We start from the raw sequence: 22192 nt of genomic DNA on the forward strand, positions 1-22192 counted from the left end.
TTTGGAGTTTCATGATAGCAAACTCGCCGGTCATCCAGGGGTGTGAAAAATGCAGAAACTCATTTCTCGTTCAGTATGGTGGCCCAGTATGACAAGAGATGTCAAGGAGTTAGTCTTATCCTGCCCAGAGTGTGTGCGACATAAGGTGCCCAGGTCCTTATCACTGGATAAACTTGTACCCTTGGAGATACCCACGAGGCCATGGTCTCACATATCCATGGATTTTTTGGTTGAGTTACCCTTATCGTTGGGTCATCAGGTTGTGTGGGTGGTAATGGACCGTTTCAGCAAGATGGCACATTTTGTGGCACTTCCCCAGTTACCTTCTGCCCGAGGTCTGGTGGACTTATTTGTGCACCATGTTTTTAGATTGCATGGGTTACAGACTGATATTGTGTCGGATCGTGGTCCCCAATTTATCGCTCAGATCTGGCGAATGTTTTGCAAGTCTTTGGGGATCAAACTCAGTCTCACGTCTGGGTATCATCCGCAATCAAATGGTCAGACCGAGAGACTTAATCATTCCCTAAAACAATATCTGTGCTGCTACGCCTCCAAGCTCCAGGATAATTGGGTCGAGCATCTCCCTTTGGCTGAATTCGCATACAATAATGTGTGTCATTCAGCCTCTAAAGTTTCCCCTTTTTATGCGGTTCAGGGGATTCATCCCAGGAGTAATGCTCTGGATCCCAATTCGCCATCTTCACCTTCTTCGTTGACCACTCGTTTGAAGAAGGTTTGGCGGGTGGTCCGAGTCGCCTTGGAGAAGGCTGTGGTCAAGGAGAAAGTGCTGGTGGATCGGAATAGGCGGTCTTGGGGACAGAGTGTGGTTGTCAACTTGCAACATCAGGTTGCAACAACCATTGGTCAAGTTGGGACCAAGGTTTATCGGACCGTTTCAGATAATTAAACAGGTCAACCCCGTAGCCTTTCACCTCCAAGTTCCTAGATCGTTGAAAATTGCTAATACCTTCCATTGCTCACTCCTTAATCCTTTTCTTGTCCAAAAGGTTTCCCCGAAAAATAATACAGGGGAGAGCACCCATCTTGGTGCAGGGACAAGAAGAATTCCTGGTGGAGGAAGTGTTAGATTCCAAAATTTGTAGGGGTCATCTCCAATTCTTGGTTCATTGGAGAGGGTTTGGACCGGAAGAAAGGTCCTGGGTTTTTACGACCAGGATCTGCACGCTCCGAGGCTCAAGAAATTGTTTTTTTCAACAATTCCCTCATAAGCCTGGATCTAGGGGTTTTGTAACCCCTTCTCGAGAGGGGGGGGGGGGGGGGACTGTTTGGAACCATTAGGATGGTTCTGTTTGAGTTGGCATTTGACTCTTTGGTGGCCTCCGGTGGTCAGTCTGTGACATTGCAGCTCTAATCTTCTGGAGACTTGATTATTCACAAGGCTGATGGATAACGAGCTCATCATTCCTGCTGGCAGCTTGGCTGGAGATGTCACAGGTGTGCTAATCACCTGAGTCCTTCTTAAGGCATTCTCCCCAGCAATGCAGAGCCGGTGATAGCTTCCTGATTCCTGGTTTGCAATTTCCTGTGCCTTGTGCAGGATTGTCCAGGGATGTGGTTAGGTGGCTCTTTAGCAAGTCAGTTGCCCTAGCGGAGGTTGGGCATTATTCCTCCTTTTGATTTGTGTGGGGTCAACCCTTAAAGTTGTTTTGGAACAACTTTACGAGGTCACTTGGTTGCGACAGGGTCGCTTTGCTTTGGTTTTGGTTGCGACAGAGTCGCTGTATTTACTTTATAATTATTTCGGTACTCATGTGTTACTTATCCATATTTCCTTGTGTACTGTGTACTACAGGGATTTGTACTCTTGTCGATCCTCCTCCTTTTTATCTGTGGTTAATTAGTTTAGTTAGATTCTCCTCTTGGACCTATCTCTGGCGGTCGCCACAGGATTGTCACCACTTAACCCCTGGCTGCACCAGAGCTTTGGCGGGCCTAACTCGCCCTTTCAGCTGTGGCGGCTACAGGCGAAGACTAGCATCCTGCAGTCTGTGGTCACCAGTCAGAGAAGGCCAATAGAGTCAGTGTGGAGGATAGTGGCATCGCCCCATCAGGGCGACTTTCAGGATCCTAGTTACTCCCTGGATCGTAACACAAAGGACAGCTTTTAAAGCAAGAGCTGTCCTTTGAAGTAATTATTGCATATGTTAATGCATAACTTGTAGGGGGGGATGGTGGCACTCGCAAAAAATACACAGCAGGCAAAGAGTTTACCAACGTTTTGTGGCAAAAGATGCCACTTTATCAAGGTGCCAATGAATGAATGTTAATGCATATGCAATCATTATCTCTGTGGTAGTCAGTGATGTACGGTGAAGTGGTTGCGTGGATGTTAGTGCATCCCGCCCTCAATGCCCACTTGGATAGTAAATTAGAGAAAAACGAGAGTTATGGTAGACTTACTTTGTTAACTCTCTTTCTTCTAGTTTTATGGTTCCCACAGGGATAACATTGGGGTTGTAGGTGGATCCAGAGGACCGTGGCACCAATCAGCAATGCTTTGAGGCATCCCAGGATGCACGGCTCCTCCCATATAACCCCGCCTCCATGCTCAGCTCATCACTAGTTTAACTAGAAGGCAGCAGGAAGTGGAGAAGGAAGAAGACAGGTGATAACATACCAGTACATTCGCACATAAATAGAGAGAGACTAGTAACCAAGGTTGAGTATAACACATATCGATAGACCACTAGAATTCCTCAGGCCAACAATAGGGTGGGCACCCTGTGGGAAACATGAACCTCAAAGAAAGAGTTAACAAAGGTAAGTCTACCATAACTGTCATTTTCTTCTTCGGGATTCATGGTCCCACAGGGAGAACATTGGGGCGTACTTGCCTGAGGAATCAGAAGAATCTGGCGACTAAAGGAAGAATCCTGAGAGGCAAACGTGTCAAATGAATAGAACTTTGTGATAGTGTGAACAAATGACTACATTGCCGCCTTGTTCCGCGGACACCCCACGGTGTGCCACTCATGATGGTCCAACAGACCTAGTAGAATGTGCAGTAATAGAAGCAGGTATTGAAAGTGTAGCTTGTTCGGAAGCCTGCTTAATTATCAGTCGTATCCAGCAAGCCAAAGTTTGTTTGCTAGCTGGCCAACAACGTTTAGGAAATCCATGAAGGACAAACAATGCTTCAAATTTTCTTATTAAAGCCGTACATTCCCCTAGAGTTGTAGGGCTCGAACCACATCTAGTAACATTCTACTGGAGATAAATCTCTAGAATTGAAAGCAGAAACCACAATTTCCTGGTTCATATGGAACTTGGAGACCACCTTAATTACGTGTGTAAGTCTCGTTCTAAGGACAGCCCTGTCCGAGTGAAAAATAAGACAAGGAGACCGGCATGAAAGTGCAGTAAGGTCAGATACACGTCTGTCTGATGCTATGGCAAGCAAAAAGACTCTCTATGCAGTGAGCCATTTCAAATCCACGGTTTTAAACGTTTAAAAGGGTGTTTCCCTAAAGCCTCCAGGACAACCGTTAAATCCCACGGCCTGTTGGAGGAACATAAGGAGGCTGAACACCTTGAAAAAAAGTATGTATATCAGCTGAAGACGCAAGTCTTCTTTGAAATTATATTGAAAGGGCCAAGATATGAACCATAATTTAGTAAAATCTAAGACCCAAATACAAGCTTCTTTGGAGAAAAGAAAGTATTCTTGCTGTCTTTAAAATCTTGGTGTTACAATGTCTTGAAGCACACCAAGAGAAGTAGGTATGCCATACTCTACAGTACATCTTCGCTGAAACAGGTTTTTGGGCTTTAATTATAGTTTGAACTAAGATTCAAGCGCCATGCTGTCAAAGTCATACACTGCAGATCTGGATGCAGGCAAGAACCTTTGCTGAGAAGTTCCGGCCTAAGAAGTAGTAGAAGTGGCCGGTCCACTGACAGATGATGAAGGTAGGGAAAACAATGATGTCTGGGCCAGGCAGGGGCCACTAATACCACGTTCTCATTGCCGCCCCTGCAAAAACCCTGTTTTTTGTTGCTGGGTTTTTGGCGGGGAACAGAGCAACTCAGCTCTACAAACTCCATTAATACTGCACCTTAGACTCGGGAAATTCCCATGTTTGCCCCGTTGACATTGTTTCCCCTGGTTTGCCTGCCAACAAGTGTGTAAAATCTTAAAGCAGCTTTGATTGGCTGTTGATAAAGTATCTTTGATTGGCTGTTTAAAAAGCAGCTTTGAGCAATGCAATGAGCTTGCTTTTTTGCATCTTGTGAGGAAAACCCAGGGTCTAGCCTGTTCACACTGCCACACACCCGGGTATTACCCAGGAAAACCCGTGTGTATTTCCCAGGGCATTACACCCGGGAATGTCACTAACACCCGTTTACACTAAGACAGGACACGGGAAATTACTGCTTGCCCTGCCAAAAACCTGGGGTTTTGCAGCAGTGAGAACGGGGTATAATATGAGGTTTCCGAAGCACTTGTGGAAGCATGGAAACTGAAGGGAATACATATGTAAGACGAAACTTCCACGGTATTGACAGTGCGCCTGTGAATAACACTTTTGGAACTTGGGACCGTGACCCATAAGCATCCACCTTGTGATTGCAGCAAGACGCCATCAGGTCCACATCTGGATGACCCCAGCATTCCACTAGAAGTAAGAACACTTCTGGGTGGAGGGACCATTTTCACAGGGGAACATCTTGGTGACTTAGGAAGTCCGCCTGCCAATTCAAGATTCTGAGAATAAACACCACCAACAATGCCGAGACGTGTTATTCAGCCCAAGTCAATATTTTTGAATCCTCCCTCATGGCTCTGACACTGAGTGCCGCCTTGTTGGTTTATACAAGCCACTGTTGTGGCATTGTCTGATCGTACCTGTCGGCCCTGGAGAAAGTCCTGTGATTGGCGTAGTGCATTGTACACTGCCCACATCTTCAGAATATTGATGGATAATTGAGCTTCTGCCAAAGTCCATTTTCCTTGTAAGGATCGGAAGGTACTTCCTTATCTTTGCGGCCACCGCTATGCAAGTTGCGTTATCCTGCTATTCTGAAAACCACGCGATCATCTATTACCTTTAGTAAAGTTGTGGTGAGCGAAGTGGAGCGAGCGAATCAAGCCCGCGAGGGGACGATGATGCTTAGCAGCACCATTGATCGGGGTTCTACTATGGCAGCCCAGCCTCGCTAGTTTGCCTCCGTAGTCCCCTTCGACCATGTTCAACATCAACACCATCAGGCCTAGAATTTGCACTGCCTGATGAATTAAGACACTGGGGTGTCGAAGAAACAGGTATATTTTTATCTGCCAGTTCTGACACCAGTCTCGTGTCAGAAGCAGTAGTTGTGCACTGGAATCCATTATTGCACCCAGATGCAGCATCCATCCGCAATGGTACCATGGAGGATTTCCCCCCCTTGAGGATCCACCCATGTTGTTTAAGGAGTGTCAATGTTGTTTGTAAGTGTTCTGACAACACCTCTGGTGGCCTGGCTAAAAGTACAAGGTCGTCCTGGTGAGGGAACACCCGTATGCCCAGACAGAGAGGATGTGCTGCCATAACCACCATGATTTTTGTGAAAATCCTTGGCGCCATGGCTAAGCCAAAGGGGAGTGTATGAAACAGGAAATGTTGGGACAATGAAGCAATGTAAAGGAACCGCTGGTGTGATGGAGCAATAGCGATGTGTAAATAAGCATCCTGTATATACAGGGACATGTGGCAGGCTTGTCAGGCTTCGCTGAGGGGTGCCTCTTTGGATTTAGAGGCACCGGAGTTATGGGGAAAACTGTGCCCTCTGGCTTTCCCTTGAGGAAGAAAGTACCCAAAAAAGGGAGGAGCCTTAGGCCTGTAAGGAAGGGCTGAAAGTAAACCAACAATTTTGGCAGCCACTAAGGAGACTGCAATTTTATTGAGCGCCTTTCCAAATGGTACTTCCCCCTTAAAAGGGACTTTATATAAGCTTTCTATGGTCATAACCAGAGCATGGTACGAGTCAGCACTGTTTGCTGAGGGCTTAGCAGCAAGCACACTTGCGTCAGCAAAAGCCTCGTTGATATAGAAAGAAGCCTGTCTATATGAGAGAGGCACAGCTTACAATACTCTGAGACATCTGTGAGCTCTATTACCTTGAGCCACGGTACGACCGCTTTAGCAGCCAAGCTGCAGCCACAGTGGGCCTATGTATAGCCCCTGTGAGTGAGTAAATAGACTTAAGAGACTGCTCTATTTGTCTACCAGCTGGGTCTTTTAAGGAAGAACCGGTGGTAACTGAGAGTACAGAAGGATTTACCAGACGGGTAACATGAGAGTTGACTGGGGGAGTAAGTCTCATATAATTGACAATCTTTCAGTGGAAGAGGGTATCTAGAAATCGATTTCATTGATATAGGAGACTTTTACCCAATGTTTTCCACTGATCTGTTCTGATTTCCATCATATAGTCAGAATGTGGAATTTGAGTCTTAGGGGGCATTCAATCTCCCACAGCCATCTCCCGATGGATCTCCTGACGGGGGAGATGGCTGCGGGGCCCTATTCAATGCGGTCTTCCCCGCCAGAATTAAACAGGGGATCTCGGCAGAAGGAGCCCGTCTTCACAAGCAGTCAGGCTCATTCTGCCGAGAACGGCTGGGAATTGACAAGCTCGCAGCACTTGGGACAATGAATCCCGCCTGCAAATTCTCAGTCGAGCAGCCTGAGAACGGTACAGGGTCACAGCTGTTGGGCCAGCTAGACAGCCGTGACACAACATTGAATACCCCCCTTAATGACCTTTTGAAAACATTGGTCTGCTTTGCAACTGGTGCAGGTTCTTCATCCTCAGACAACAGCACCAGTTTAATAGCAACAATTAGGGCCGGTACATCAACTACTATTTGAGATTGTGTTAGGGATACCTCTGAATCAGCTATAGAGAGGTTAATGTCATCCTCCTCCTCAGAGGTCTCATTTGTATCAGACACTTATGGAACCATTTATCCATTAGGTCCCAATCAGGCCTATAGACACCGGTATAATCCGGACACCTATATTTAATATTTCCAACTTGTTGCCGGAGTGGTGGTCGCAGGGGGTGGATGCTGGCAGATCCGGCAGGCTCTTCACATGCAGTGTGTGGATGTGCGGGTGACGTCATTACGTCAGCCGCACACTGCCTTACTGGGAGCGCTTAGCTTCTCCTTCTTTGAGAGGCCTTAGAGTCAGGAGCTGGCAGCGTCATCGCGTCAATATGCAAATGATGCGCAGGTGGCGGGGTGGCAGCAGCTCAGCAATACTGCAGAAAGTTCTCAGAACTGAGAACTTTCAGCACAAAATCGGCCCACAAGGCCATCGGCCCTTCTGGCATTTGCCAGGAGAGCCAGATGGCCAGTCCGGCCCTGGTGGTGCCGGCACTATGGGTGGAATAACCTGCATAACAGGACCCATAGGAGTATGAAGGCATTCCACTAAAGTACCCAGGATGTGTTGAAAAGCAGCCCAGGGAATCTCCTGTACAACTACAGTAGCAGGGGGCTGACCAGAAGGAACGTAACATTTTATACATCAACCATCCTGAACAACATCCTGTGCAGACAGATATGCAGCACAAGACCTACATGATATTAGCTTGGGACGTTCTGTCTGAGTGTGCCATCTTTTAGAAGTCATGATTAGAAATCTTGGTGCACACAAACACACAATAGGAATATGCCTTTAAGGGAAACCCGGAGTGGTATATTGTATGTGACTTAGGGGCCCATTTATCAAGTAATATTTGCGGCTAAATCCCTGAAAATACAAGTTTTCGGGGGTTAACCGCAAATACTAAGTATCACCTAAATGTATTAAGTGGGACCGCAGCAGGAATCTCCGATCCCTGCTGCGATCCTCCCCTGCAGCGCCGCCGGCCGCATCCCCCATAGGTTCTATGGGGGATGCGAAGCTGCCCGATGTATCAACATCGGGCAGGCCAGCATCGCACCCCTGGGGCTATCGCCATTCTGATATGGCGATAGCCCATTGTAGCCTCGGGCAGTGCGGTCAGCGGGGTCGTGTGGGGGTCAGCGCATAACCGCGCATGCGCAGACCCACCGGCTTCCAGCTCCAGGCCTTGCAGGGACGGGCTCCTATCGGAGCCCTGTCCCTGCGCCTGCCAGATGATACATCTCGGCGGTATTGCAGGGGACCGCAATGCGATGTCGGGCCGCTGTCACCGCACCGGCATCGCATTCCAATGATAAATGCGCCCCTTAGGAGGACTCAACCTCTAACACCTGTGGTTACAGAGTGTAGGTAAGCAGAGTAGACAGCAATAATGTATACTTAAGGCCCATACACACTGGGCAACTTTTAGCTGAAAGCCGCTCAAAACAGCCTGTTGAGCGGCTTTCAGCTCAAAGCCGCCCAGTGTGTATGCCCCAGCGATGAGCGGTGAGCACTGCTGCGCGCTCCCACATCATCGCCAAGAAAGCCCTCGCACCCCCCCCCCCACCACCACCACCATGGACGGGAGGGCCGGCACACGCACAGGCGGGCAGGACCCAGCACTTAGGTGAGGAGGGCTCATCAAATCCCCCCCTCCCACCGGACAGAAGGGGGAGAGGAGGCACATTGGCCAAGGGGGCCCCTATGTATGACACCCAGAGGCTGGTAGGATCCACCCCCCCCCCCCCAAGAAGCCCCCAACCCCCAGCAGGCCGCACTAGCTACGGTTGAACTCTACGGCGGCACCGCACACCCCCCCCCCCATCACTGACTCTCCCCCAGCCTCCCTGACCGACATCCACCCCCCCCCCCCCCCACCACCACGCTGGCTCCCCCTACAGGAAGATGGTGCAGCAAATGGCTGCCTAGAAACTGTGCACTCAGCCAAATGAAACACTGTAAAAGTGTCCCTGTGTGATAACTGTACTGTCTCCGCTAAAATTGTACTGTTTCTGCTCATACTGTTACCTACCTGACTGTTGCAAAGACCAGTGGTGCCGCCGATGGCTGCCTAGGCACAGTGCAGCTCGGTGAGTATGTGTTCCCGTGTGATAACTGTACTGTCCCTGCTTATATTGTTACCCACCTGGCTGCTGCAATGACCAGTGATGCTGCTGTTGGCTGCCTAGGCTCTGTGCAGCTCGGCGAGCATGTGTCCCCCGCACGCAATGTTTTAATATAATGTATGTGATTCCCCTCCCCCCCTTCATCCTGCTTGATGCTGCACTGTAATCCACAAAAAAATCCTAGTGTGCGCAGCATACATGGCCAATAAAGTGGATTCTGATACCTTTATGTGATTTCATTTTTCTCAGATTGCCCCTGAATCCCCCCCTCCCCATGTCAGTGCATGTCTCATGTTCTAATACTTTTCTGCCTGTGAGGAATGTTTCCCTCCTGTACTTTGTACCTGTTTCCCCACTGAGTGGCCCTCTCTCTCAGCCAATCAGAAGCCCACTAGTGTTTTAAACAGTTCTTTTCAAATTCTGTCTGCCGCCGCAGACCCCACTGCCCTCTAGCGCTCCTTCACAGTGCTACGCTCAGGGCCAGCACCACCACTAGGCAGCCTTAGGCATTTGCCTAAGGCAGCAGGCACTGGAGGGTGGCAATTGTGAGCAGGACCCCCCCGGGATGGAGGTAAGTGCCCCACTGCATCACACCCCCCCTCCCCCTCTGTGAGTGATTTGGCGTCATTGCCTGCACACACAAACACCCCTCCCTTCACCCGTGGAGCGACCCTGTGGCCGCTTTGTGCACACATCTCCCCCTGTGAACCAACGCAGCCAGCAGCGCAGCATCACCCAGGCGCATCACACCCCACCATGGAGCAACGTGGCAGCCGCAACGCAGCCACCCCCCCCCCCCCTCGTCCATTGGAACAGGTGAGCACCGGGGCGCTCCCCTCCCTATCCCGCTTGGGGCGCTCCGGTGACTTGCACTGGCTACACTACTCTGATGGATGCCACCAGCACTCCTCTGGCGGTACTTGTTTCCTATCTGGGCGCCCAGGTTTTCTACGTACGGCACCGTAATGAAATCGGATCGCATCGGATTCGGTACTCGATGATGTACGATGGCATACGATGCGATCCGATTTTATTTTAAATCTGATCGTATCGCATGCGGTGACGCGATCAACCTGATTTTTACATTGGAATCAATGTTAAATGGTCCCTGAGACCGATTTTACATTGATTTCAATGTAATAACCCGCAAACCCACGATTTGTATAGGAAACCCCCCCCTGATGGTTAAAATGCGCCTCCATTGTTAACGCCACCCCAGTATTGACGTCAACCCGAAGCGTGGCGAGCGGCGGCGGTACGCGTCCTCCGACTTTTTCATACCCCCACTATCCACGTCGGCGTGGAGTTGAGAATAGAATAGTGTGGCGAGCGCAGCGTGGCGAGCGCAGCGAGCCCCGCGAGGGGACGCGGATACCTGTGAAGCCCGCGAGGGGACACGGATACCTGTGAAGTATCCGCGTCCGCTCGCCACGCTTCGGGCTCGGTGGCTCGCCACACTATTTTATTCTCAACTCCACGCCGACGTGGATAGTGGGGGTATGAAAAAGTCGGAGGACGCGTACCGCCGCCGCTCGCCACGCTTCCGGTTGATGTCAATACTGTGTTTCTGTGCAGATGTGACAAGGGGAGGGCTTTGAAGGGTAAATAAATACAGTAGTGTTACAGATGGGCCATCCTATGGGCCAACCATAAAAGCGGGAACGAAATCGCATCGCATCGTTCAATATCGTGTATGTGCATTTGTGGTATCCGATGCGATGCGATCCGATTTTTATACGGAGAATAGCATGGTGCGCAATTAACGTAGGGGCGCCCAGATAGGAAACAAGTACCCCTCTGGCCTCCTCTCCCCGAACTAGAAAGAGCTCCCTCTGCCCCCACCCGCCGATTGCATTCGAGAGATCGCATGTGGTTAAAAACCACTTGCGGTTGCTCATGCAATGCCATAATATTATGTGCAGCATTTAATATCTATCAACGAGGTATGCAACCGGCAGTCCCACGCATCGCGTCAGGAGACCCATTCTATGTGCATACAATCCTTGTATTTATCACACAGATGCAGTCGAAATAGAAGGATTGTAGTAGGGATGAGCGGGTTCGGATCCTAGAGCCAAAACGTCATCATCCTGCGTCGGATTCGGATCTCTATAAAAGGTCCGGCTCCAGCGCCATCTTCATTCTGTAAGTAGAAGTCAGACAGCACGGATGTGGCCGTGCTGTCTGCACAGAAGAAAAACCTATGGGGGACAAAAAAAACACTGTGGGGGGATATACTAAGGAGGGGTAACTAATGGGGAACCAAATAGAGGCTGCATAAACTGAGTGGGGCTGATCAAGGGGGACAACTGTAAAAGTTGTGAATCTAAAGGCACATTTACTAAGGGGGAACTAATGGTGCAGGAACTTTTGTACATCTACTAAAGGGGAACTACTAAGTGGAAAACTGTTCAGGTTACAGCTACTAAGGGGGCATTACTAAGGCTACTACTAGCCTTAATTTAAATAAAAAAAAAAAGGTGTGTTTTTTCCCCTTAACATGCAAGGGGTGTTGTGTGCCATATCAGTCCAGCTGTGCTGCCCAGTGTCCCGTATCAGTCCAGGGGTGCCCCCCATGTGTGCCCCCATGTGTCCTGCATCAGACCAGGGGAGCTGCCCTTTTTTTAATGAAAAGAAAAAAAAGGTGTTTTATTTTTTATTTTTACTGCAAGGGCTGTTATGTGCTGTATCAGTCCAGAGGTGAGCCAAGAGTGCCATATAATTCAAGTGGTGTTACTAAAGTCTGCCGTATTATTCCAGGTGTACTGCTTTTTTTTTATTAAAAGAATAAAAGTTTTTCTTTTTTTTTTTACTGCAGGAGTGTCGCCATGCCTGCCGTATAATTCCATGCCTGCCACCATGTGTGCCGTATCAGTCCAGGGGTGCCGCCATCTGTGCTGTATAATTCCATGTGTGCTGTATCAGGTCAGGGGTGCCCGCATGTGTGACGCATATTCCTGGGGTGAGCCAAATGTGTCATATAATTCATGGGTTGCTGCCAATTCTTCTGTATAATTCACGGGGTGTGCTGCATCAGTCCAGGGGTGATGCCAAGTGTGTCGTATAATTCCAGGGGTGAGCCAAGTCTGCCGTATAATTCAATAATTCATGGGGTGCTGCCAAGTGTGCTGTATTATTCCAGGGGTGATGCTAAGTGTGCCATATCAGTCCAGGGTGATGCTAAGTGTGCCATATCAGTCCAGGGGTGATGCTAAGTGTGCTGCATCAGTCCAGGGGTGATGCTAAGTGTGCTGCATCAGTCCAGGGGTGCTACTAAGTGTGCTGCATCAGTCCAGGGGTGATGCTGTGTGTCATATCAGTCCAGGGGTGATGCTAAGTGTGCCATATCAGTCCAGGGTTGATGCTAAGTGTGCTGCATCAGTCCAGGGGTGATGCTAAGTGTGCTGCATCAGTCCCAGGGGTGATGCTAAGTGTGCTGCATCAGTCCAGGGTGCTACTAAGTGTGCTGCATCAGTCCAGGGGTGATGCTGTGTGCCATATCAGTCCAGGGGTGATGCTAAGTGTGCTGCATCAGTCCAGGGGTGCTACTAAGTGTGCTGTATCAGTCCAGGGGTGATGCTAAGTGTGCTGCATCAGTCCAGGGTTGATGCTAAGTGTGCCATATCAGTCCAGGGGTGCTACTAAGTGTGCTGTATCAGTCAAGGGGTGATGCTGTGTGCCATATCAGTCCAGGGGTGATGCTAAGTGTGCTGCATCAGTCCAGGGGTGCTACTAAGTGTGCTGTATCAGTCTAGTGTTTGTGCCGCCCACTTGTGCCACTTGTGTCACTTATCATACAGTAGTTATCCAGCTACCTCAGTGCAACTTTTGCCTAAAAACAATATTGTGAGGTGTGAGGTGTTCAGAATAGACTGGGAATGAGTGGAAATGAATGTTATTGAGGTTAATAATAGGGAAGGAGCAGTTTTTTTATGCTTTAAAAAAAAAAAAAAAAAGTCAGAACCCAAAATCCAAAAATCCAAACGCAAAACCCATTAGAACCCAAAACCTGAAAGTAATCAGAACCCAAAACACGAAAGTGGCCGGTGCACATCCCTAGATTGTATGCAATATCGCCCTAGTGTATGGGCAGCATAACACCTTGGTCTCTGTATGGCAGGAGCTGGACACTGTCTTTATACTAAACCATATTGCCTGATGGTCACTGGCTCGGATGTTCTGTCACCATTTGTATCACGTCTGACATAGTATCTATGTGAGTGGGTTCTCACCGACTGCTTGTGGGATGCTCCCTACAAGGAAGTTAGAACGTGGCCACGTCTAGTGGGACTTGCAGCAGACGCCTCCCAGGTTACATCAGGTACATTACAGGCTCCCATGGCTATGACCGGTCCTTATAAAGCCGATCTAGTGATGTCCTGTAATAGATCCTGTCCAGTTCCTCTCCATAACCTGTGGTCTATGGATCACCCCAGTGCGGATTATGGGGGTGATTCTGATTCATTCGGACAGGGCTGTATTCGGCCCCGTTCCAATGTTTGGGGGTCTGTGCATGTGCAGCTCCCCTTTTGCGGCTTTGGAGACTTACGAGCTGTTTGCAAGGATTTGGGGTGGGCTTGGGGCAGACAGCAGCACCCATAGGAACAACCAGCATTTTATGGGGTCTCCATGAAAGTGCTGGGTGTTCCCATGGGTACACGGACGGGACGATGTGTGCCAGGGGTTGGACACCTGGGGTCACAGGACATCAGCCACCCGCTCGGTCTTCATCCCGGCGCTCACAAATAAGAGTCAGTTCCCATAGAAGCCAGGAGAAATCATTCGATGGTCGTGACCATCGAATGATTTCTCCTGTAGCGGAGGCACACAAGAGAATGTTTTCTCGTTACACATTGTGAGGGGAATCGGCGCCGGAGGGTATTCGGCGGGGCGACGTCCCTGATGCTCGGAAAGCTGCAATCTTTGCAGTTTACAGACCCAACCAGAATTAGGCCCTATTGCCTTGAGTTCCCCGTTTTCATTTTCAATATTTTGTATTGTAGCATTTATTATGTGATTTCTGCCCTATCTAATTAGAGTGTATCCTGGTATAGCAATGTCCCAGTCATGATCAGCATCGCACCATGTAACTGCTGCAATATGTAGCTCATATCGGGATCATATTATCTCCGATGGTCATAGAATTATCCCATATAGCTATAAGGGGCCCATTTATCATTGGTCACATTTGTAATGACATCTGGACACAATAGCGATATATATATATAAAAACACCCCCTGACGAAGTCCCCAGATGACAAAACTGGTTGGGCGTGGCCTAAACTGACAACGCTGTGCTTTTGGAGTTCCTGACCACGGAGGCCCTGGCGGCGGCGAAAAGGCTGGTCCCGGCTATTCAAGTCGTTGGTGCACAGTGTTGGATATCACTGTGGCAAGCTGTTTGCTGTTATCTATGATGTATGTGAGCCTGCACTTTTAGTAAAATTTGTTTTACACTTTGCTCATATCTGCGCTTTTTCTCCAATTTCTTTCTACATACATATACACATTCATACATACATACATACACACATATATACACACTAGGTGATTCATTGCGCCCTACGGGCGCTCTTCACACCGGCGTAAGGGGCTGGGCCCTAAATTTGTGAACGTTTGTATTGTGAGAAATATGGTTAGAATTGTATGAAAGATGCCCTGTATTGCAGCTTCTGCCAGTGGGTGAGGGTCCAGCGTGGCAGCACAGGAGTACAGGACAGTGGCCCTGAGTCAGTGTCTCCTCCTACTGGGTGGGAGTTAGGGTGCATGAGAGCAGAGAGGCTGGGCTATGAGGCATGATAGGGGTATGTGGGCAACACAGCGTCAGCGACTCCCCAGGGTGGAAGTTACGGTTCAGGAGAGCAGGAAGCTGGGTAGAGATAGGGGTGTGTGGGCATACGGGGGACTAAAGAGGGTGGGGGGACACTGTGCAGCTTCTGCCAGTGGGTGAGGGTCCAGCGTGGCAGCACAGGAGTACAGGATGGTGGCCCTGAGTCAGTGTCTCTATACTGGGTGGGAGTTAGGGTGCATGAGAGCAGGAGGCTGGTCTATGAGGCATGATAGGGGTATGTGGGCAACACAGCGTCAGCGACTCCCCAGTGGTGGAAGTTACGGTTCAGGAGAGCAGGAAGCTGGGTAGTGATAGCGTGTGTGGGCATAAGGGGGACTAAAGTGGAGGGTGGGGGACACTGTGCAGCTTCTGCCAGTGGGTGAGGGTCCACAGGAGTATTGGACAGTGGCCCTGAGTCAGTGTCTCCTCCTACTGGGTGGGAGTTAGGGTGCATGAGAGCAGGAGGCTGGGCGGTAAAGCATGATAGGGGAATGTGGGCAACACAGGTTGAGCGGGTCCCCACTGGCGGAAGTTACGGGGCAGTAGAACAGGAGGCAGGGCAGTGATAGAGGTGTGTGGGCATGAGGGGTAATAAAGGTTTTTGGCTGTTGCTGAGTAGGGATAGGCATTGGTGCAGACACCATCGATGGTTGGCATGATGGCGATTTTGCACCCTGCCATCGATAGTAGTAACATATTACTTGGATAACTATCGATTGTTGTAGCTATCGATGGTCATCCATTATATCTGACTGAATAGGCCGTGGACCTTGTGGCCTAAAAAAATTTGAAACTTGATCGGTTCTCCTTTGCCATCATTGTAGGGAAACCATCTGGTCCTCCCACATTGATGGCAAAAGTATTCAACATCGGCCATAAACCATCGATTATTTGAAATCATTAATGGTCGATGGGAATCCCTAGAACTGGAGGAGGGTGGGGGACAGTATGCAGCTCCCGCAGTGGGTGAGCGTCTCCTCCCATTGGGAGGGAGTGAGCGTGCATGAGAGCAGGAGACTGTATAATAGTTGTACAGTATGTGGGCAAGACATTGATAAAAGTTGTGGCGCTGGTGCAGAGGGCAGTGGGGAAACCTGCAGTGCGGCAGCCAGGGCCGGACTTCCCACCTAGGGGCGGCACCTGCTTGTGGCGGTACAGGATCTCCCATTGTCACGGGGTACATGAAATGCGGGAGCGGGGTCGCGGTGGTCCGCTGGGGGTGGAATTGCCGGAAAGGGGTCAGGGGGGTCTGCAAATTGCGGGAAGGGGGGCGTGTGTGTGCATGGATCCGCGATTAGCGGGAGGGGGCGGGGGTCTGCAAATCGTGGGAGGGGAGCGGGGGGCTTGAATCGTGGGAGGGGGGGTTGTGGAGGTACGTGAATTGCGGGAGGGGCGCGAGTGGTGCCATGAATCGCGGGAGGGGGGGGGTCCGCGAATCACGGAAGGGGTCCGCAAATTGCGGGCGGGGGCGCGGGAGGTGCCGAGGGGGTCCGGGAGGGGGCGCTACGGGGGGTTCCGTGAATCGCGGGAGGGGGCGGGGGTCCGCAAATCGCAAGAGGGGGGGCGTGAATTGCGGGAGGGGGGTCGCAAATCGCAGTAGGGGGGTGCCGTAAATCACGGGAGGGGCGGTGGTCCGCAAATCATGGGGAGGGGGGATCGCGGGGGCCCTTTTAATCACGGGAGGGGGGTCGTGGGGGTCCCGCGAGTCGCGGGAGGGAGGGGAGGTTGCAGGGGTCCCGCGAATCGCGGGAGGGGGGTCCTGGCAGAGGGTAGGGGTGTGCGGGATTAATGTACCATCCAGCACCAGCAGGGACAGGGGCGCTGACATTAGCCCCTCACTGCTATTTTAAACCAGTGTTTGTGTTTATATTTGAATATTTCCTTTACAGGGGGGCTATAGGTACCACCGGGCCTTAATGCCCCACATGCTGGTACCTGTGGTTCTCCCAAGTACCAGCATGTGGGGCAGCTTGCTGGGACCTGTAGTCCTACTATAAAGGACAATATTACAGTTGAAACCAGCTATCAACCCTGCACCCACTGCCCAGGGGTACCCTGAAGGATTAACTGATTTTTAGGGAGGTGGGGACCCCTTTATTTGGGGGGTCCCCACCTCCCATATTGCTGTGTGTGTAACCCACACCACGATGCAAAAGCGCGGGCCCGTAGCCCCGATTATGGCCTTGATGCATAACAGCCATGCTGGTCAATTCAGAGCACTCGCTCAGGAGGCCCTGCACATCGCCGGCATGTTCTTGTAGCAGGCATGGTGTAGGGCCTTCTAAACAAGTGCAGTCCTCCCGAAACCCCTCCCCACCCACAGTAGCCCCTTCCCCCTCCTTTGCAATATGGGGATCAGCAGCACTGCACTCACCCCTCCCCACCCCGTGGCATACCTCCCAACTTTCGTGCCGAAGAAATAGGGACACTCGTGCGGCGAAGGGGCGGGGCGTATGCAAAAGGGGACGGGTGTATGCAAATGAGGGCGTGGCTTATGCTAATTAGCCACGGGCTCATTTTTATACGAGAATAGACGCTGTGCGCGTGGCGTCTATTCTATTAGATTGGGGGGTCTCCCAACTGCAACCCCCCGCAGCGGGACAAATGCCTGCCGCGGGTGGGACAGCGGGACAGGACCCGAAAATCGGGACTGTCCCGCTGTAATCGTGACAGTTGGGAGGTATGCCGTGGCACCCCGACCCCCCACGAATGCCCCCCTCCACCCATCTGCAATATGGGGATCCGCAGTGCTGCACTCACCCCGGTTACTGCTCCCAGCGGTGCGGCAGCAGCTGTCCATGTCCGCCTCATCAGCGGCAGCAGAGAAAAAAAAATTCAAAATGGCCGTGGCCAGCCAATCATGGCTTGCCACGTCGTTGCCCCAACCCTTAGAGCTGGCTATATTAGCCAGCTCAAGACAGGGGGCAGGCAGTCCGACGGCAGAGAAGAGCTCCTGAAGTCCTGGGAGGCGGCAGCCATGCAAAAGAGCTTAGAAGGCCGACGCCCCCAGGTGAAGAGCACAGATGAAGAGACAGAAGCCCTGGGGAGGGGGGGGGGGGCAGGTTTTTAATACATATTCACCATTTTTAATTTCTCTTCATTCAATCTTATACAATTGTATGTAATGATTTTTTAACTGTTATGAGATATTTGTATAACCTTTCATCAAACCAGCGCCACTTTCTTTTTCATGTGTATATACAGTGCAGTGTGTGTACCATGTGTGTATATATACTGTGTAGGGTATGTGATATGTGTATATACAGTGTAGTGTGTGTGTACCATGTGTATATATACTGTGTAGTGTGAGCCATGTGTATATATACTGTGTAGGGTATGTGATATGTGTATATACAGTGCAGTGTGTGTACCATGTGTATATATACTGTGTAGGGTATGTGATATGTGTATATACAGTGTAGTGTGTGTGTACCATGTGTATATATACTGTGTAGTGTGAGCCATGTGTATATATACTGTGTAGGGTATGTGATATGTGTATATACAGTGCAGTGTGTGTACCATGTGTATATATACTGTGTAGGGTATGTGATATGTGTATATACAGTGTAGTGTGTGTGTACCATGTGTATATATACTGTGTAGTGTGAGCCATGTGTATATATACTGTGTAGGGTATGTGATATGTGTATATACAGTGCAGTGTGTGTGTACCATGTGTATATATACATACCTCCCAACTGTCACGATTTCCGCGGGAACGTCCCGATATTCGGGGACGTTCCCGCGCCCCGCCCGGGACCACCATTGTCCCGCGGTGGGGGGGACAGTTGGGAGCCCCCCCAGCTTGCCGAGAAATAGACGCTGTGCGCATGCGCACAGCATCTATTCAGCGCCGACGAGCAGCGAAACCGGGACGTGGCCGGAGTTCGCGTCACCCCGTGAGGCCACGCCCCTTTTCTCGAGGCCACGCCCCCTTTTCGGGACCGCGCGCACGTCCCGACCTCCCAACTTCAAAAGTTAGGAGGTATGTATATTCAGTGTAGGGTATGTGATATGTGTATATACAGTGCAGTGTGTGTGTGTACCATGTGTATATATACTGTGTAGTGTGAGCCATGTGTATATATATACTGTGTAGGGTATGTGATATGTGTATATACAGTGCAGTGTGTGTGTACCATGTGTATATATACTGTGTAGGGTATGTGATATGTGTACATACAGTGCAGTGTGTGTACCATGTGTATATATACTGTGTAGGGTATGTGATATGTGTGGATACAGTGCAGTGTGTGTACCATGTGTATATATACTGTGTAGGGTATGTGATATGTGTATATACAGTGCAGTGTGTGTGTACCATGTGTATATATACTGTGTAGGGTCTGTGATATGTGTGTATACAGTGCAGTGTGGGTCTCACCTCCAGTCTGGTTGAAGCGACTCATCGCTGTCCTCACATTGTGCTTGTGTACAGGCTCAGTGCCTCTACCAATCTGTGTGTTTCTCTCCCAGTAATCTGCTTCCACCTTATTCATCCACTGAGCCACAGGACGCATGACACGAGAGTCACTGTTATAATGTGTAATCTGCTGATCATCCACATATCCAACTGATGAGTATTCCGGCAGCCCCGATCCTTTACCTGAGACCCCAGTCCTATAATACCTCAGCGTGTGACTGTGAGAGAGAGAGAGAGAGAGAGAGAGAGAGAGAGAGAGAGAGAGAGAGAGAGAGAGAGAGAGAGAGAGAGAGGAGAGAGAGAGAGAGAGAGAGAGAGAGAGAGAGAGAGAGAGAGAGAGAGAGAGAGAGAGAGAGAGACTGTTACATATCACACATATTATACACAGGACACAGACCACAGCCATGTACAGCCCAGTATTACCTGTATACATACATTTATCTTATAGTGTAATAATACTGCAGCATGTGACTGTCTGAGAGACACAGAGACTGTTACATATCACATGTATTATATACAGGACACAGACACAGCCATGTACAGCCCGGTATTACCTGTATACATACATTTATCTTATAGTGTAATAATACTGCAGCATGTGACTGTCTGAGAGACACAGAGACTGTTACATATCACATGTATTATATACAGGACACAGACCACAGCCATGTACAGGCCCGGTATTACCTGTATACATACATATATCTTATAGTGTAATAATACTGCAGTGTGTGACTGTCTGAGAGACACAGAGACTGTTACATATCACACATATTATACACAGGACACAGACCACAGCCATGTACAGCCCGGTATTACCTGTTATACATACATATATCTTATAGTGTAATAATACTGCAGCGTGTGACTGTCTGAGAGACACAGGGACTGTTACATATCACACGTACTATACACAGGACACAGACCACAGCCATGTACAGCCCGGTATTACCTGTATACATACATATATCTTATAGTGTAATAATACTGCAGCGTGTGACTGTCTGAGAGACACAGAGACTGTTACATATCACACATATTATACACAGGACACAGACCGCAGTTATGTACAGCCCGGTATTACCTGTATACATACATATAACTTATAGTGTAATAATACTGCAGCACAGAGCCGGCCCTAGCCTAAATGACGCCCTAGGCAAGATTTTGTCTGTTGCCCCCTAGCACCGCCACTAGTTCCGCCTCTGACCCAGCTCCCCTTTCCCAGCACCATCAACCCTCATCATAGCAGTCATCATTTTGGTGCTCCTACCCGCAATATTTTAAATAGAAACAGTGCACACAATCGGTGCGCAGCCCAAACAGGGGTGTGTTCTTGCTGGGAAGGGGCATGGCCACACAATAGTACCCCCAATTCAAATTATGCCACACAGTAGTGCAACTTTATTCACATTATATCATGCAATGGTGTCCCTTATTCACGTTACATCACACAGTAGTACCACTTTACCTTATATACATAACTCCTCACATTATTCACATTATACCCTAAGAAAAAAATCCTGAGAAAATATTGTATTTTAAGCACCTCGATGGCCACACTGCAACCCAGCACAAAGCAGTGTGTGCTGGGCAGAGGAAAAGAGCTGCAGCTACTGCTGTCACTTAAGGGGAGGGACTCCGGGGCCCCCACAGGGCCCTTCCATCAGACTTTGGCCTGGGTAATTTGTACCCCCTACCCCTTTCTCTCGGCACCCCTGATAATACCACACAGTAATGCGCCTTACACATGACACACATTATTAATCTCCTTATAACCATAATGCCCCTTACACATTATGCCAACCTTTATTAATGCCCTTCATGACACACATAATGTCCCTTACACATATGTTGCACATTATTAATGCCCTTATACACATGACACACATAATGCACATTACACATATGTTGCACATTATTAATGCCCTTATACACATGACACACATAATGCCTGTTACACATATGTCGCACATTATTAATGCATTTATACACGACACACATAATGCCCATTACACATTATTAATGCCCTTATACACATGACACACATAATTCCCATTACACATATGTTGCACATTATTAATGCCCTTATACACATGACACAAATAATGCCTGTTACACATATGTTGCACATTATTAATGCATTTATTCATGACACACATAATGCCCCTTACACATATGCCGAACACTATTGCACAACCAACCCACTGCCTCTGCTTGGATACAGATGTTTCCTCTTACATCTTGACTCAATAGGCCATGCAGCTCCTGGCCAGTCCTGCTAACGTTGGGTGCATTTTTTGCTGAAAATTCATCTCATTTGCATTGTTATGTGACCAGGACACACAAGGAGCTTCCGATGATTAAAATGATATGCAGCATGCCTATATTCTGTGTGCGACTGTGGCTGTACCTGCATACGGATTGCTGTGTTACAGTGATTTCCATGAATACACTATTTCATATGCAGATACAGCCTCACTCACACACAGAATATAGGCATGCTGCATATCAATTTAATCAGCAGAAGCTGCTGATGCCCCTAGGCATTCCAAATGCCCTAGGCAATTGCCTAGTTGGCCTATGCCTAAGGCCGGCCCTGCTGCAGCATGTGACTGTCTGAGAGACACAGAGACTGTTACATATCACACATATTATACACAGGACACAGACCGCAGCCATGTACAGCCCGGTATTACCTGTATACATACATATATCTTATAGTGTAATAATACTGCGGCGTGTGACTGTCTGAGATACACAGAGACTGTTACATATCACACATATTATACACAGACCACAGCCATGTACAGCCCGGTATTACCTGTATACATACATATATCTTATAGTGTAATAATACTGCAGCGTGTGACTGTCTGAGAGACACAGAGACTGTTACATATCACAC

The 22192-nt window shown here is 49.2% G+C and overlaps 1 protein-coding gene across 1 annotated transcript in view; it reads right to left on the reverse strand.

Annotated features, from left to right (window-relative positions):
- Positions 1-22192, reverse strand: part of LOC146036341 (class I histocompatibility antigen, Gogo-B*0103 alpha chain-like) — a 223353-nt gene that overhangs the window by 171987 nt on the left and 29174 nt on the right. The window contains exon 2 of the mRNA XM_083160296.1: positions 19246-19502. Within this exon, the coding sequence (XP_083016422.1) occupies positions 19246-19381 (136 nt within the window). The 5' untranslated portion in view covers positions 19382-19502. The remainder of the gene's footprint in view (positions 1-19245; positions 19503-22192) is intronic.

This window comes from Crinia signifera, chromosome 9 (assembly GCF_055691185.1).
Source record: "Crinia signifera chromosome 9, ASM5569118v1, whole genome shotgun sequence".
Classification (NCBI taxonomy): domain Eukaryota; kingdom Metazoa; phylum Chordata; class Amphibia; order Anura; family Myobatrachidae; genus Crinia; species Crinia signifera.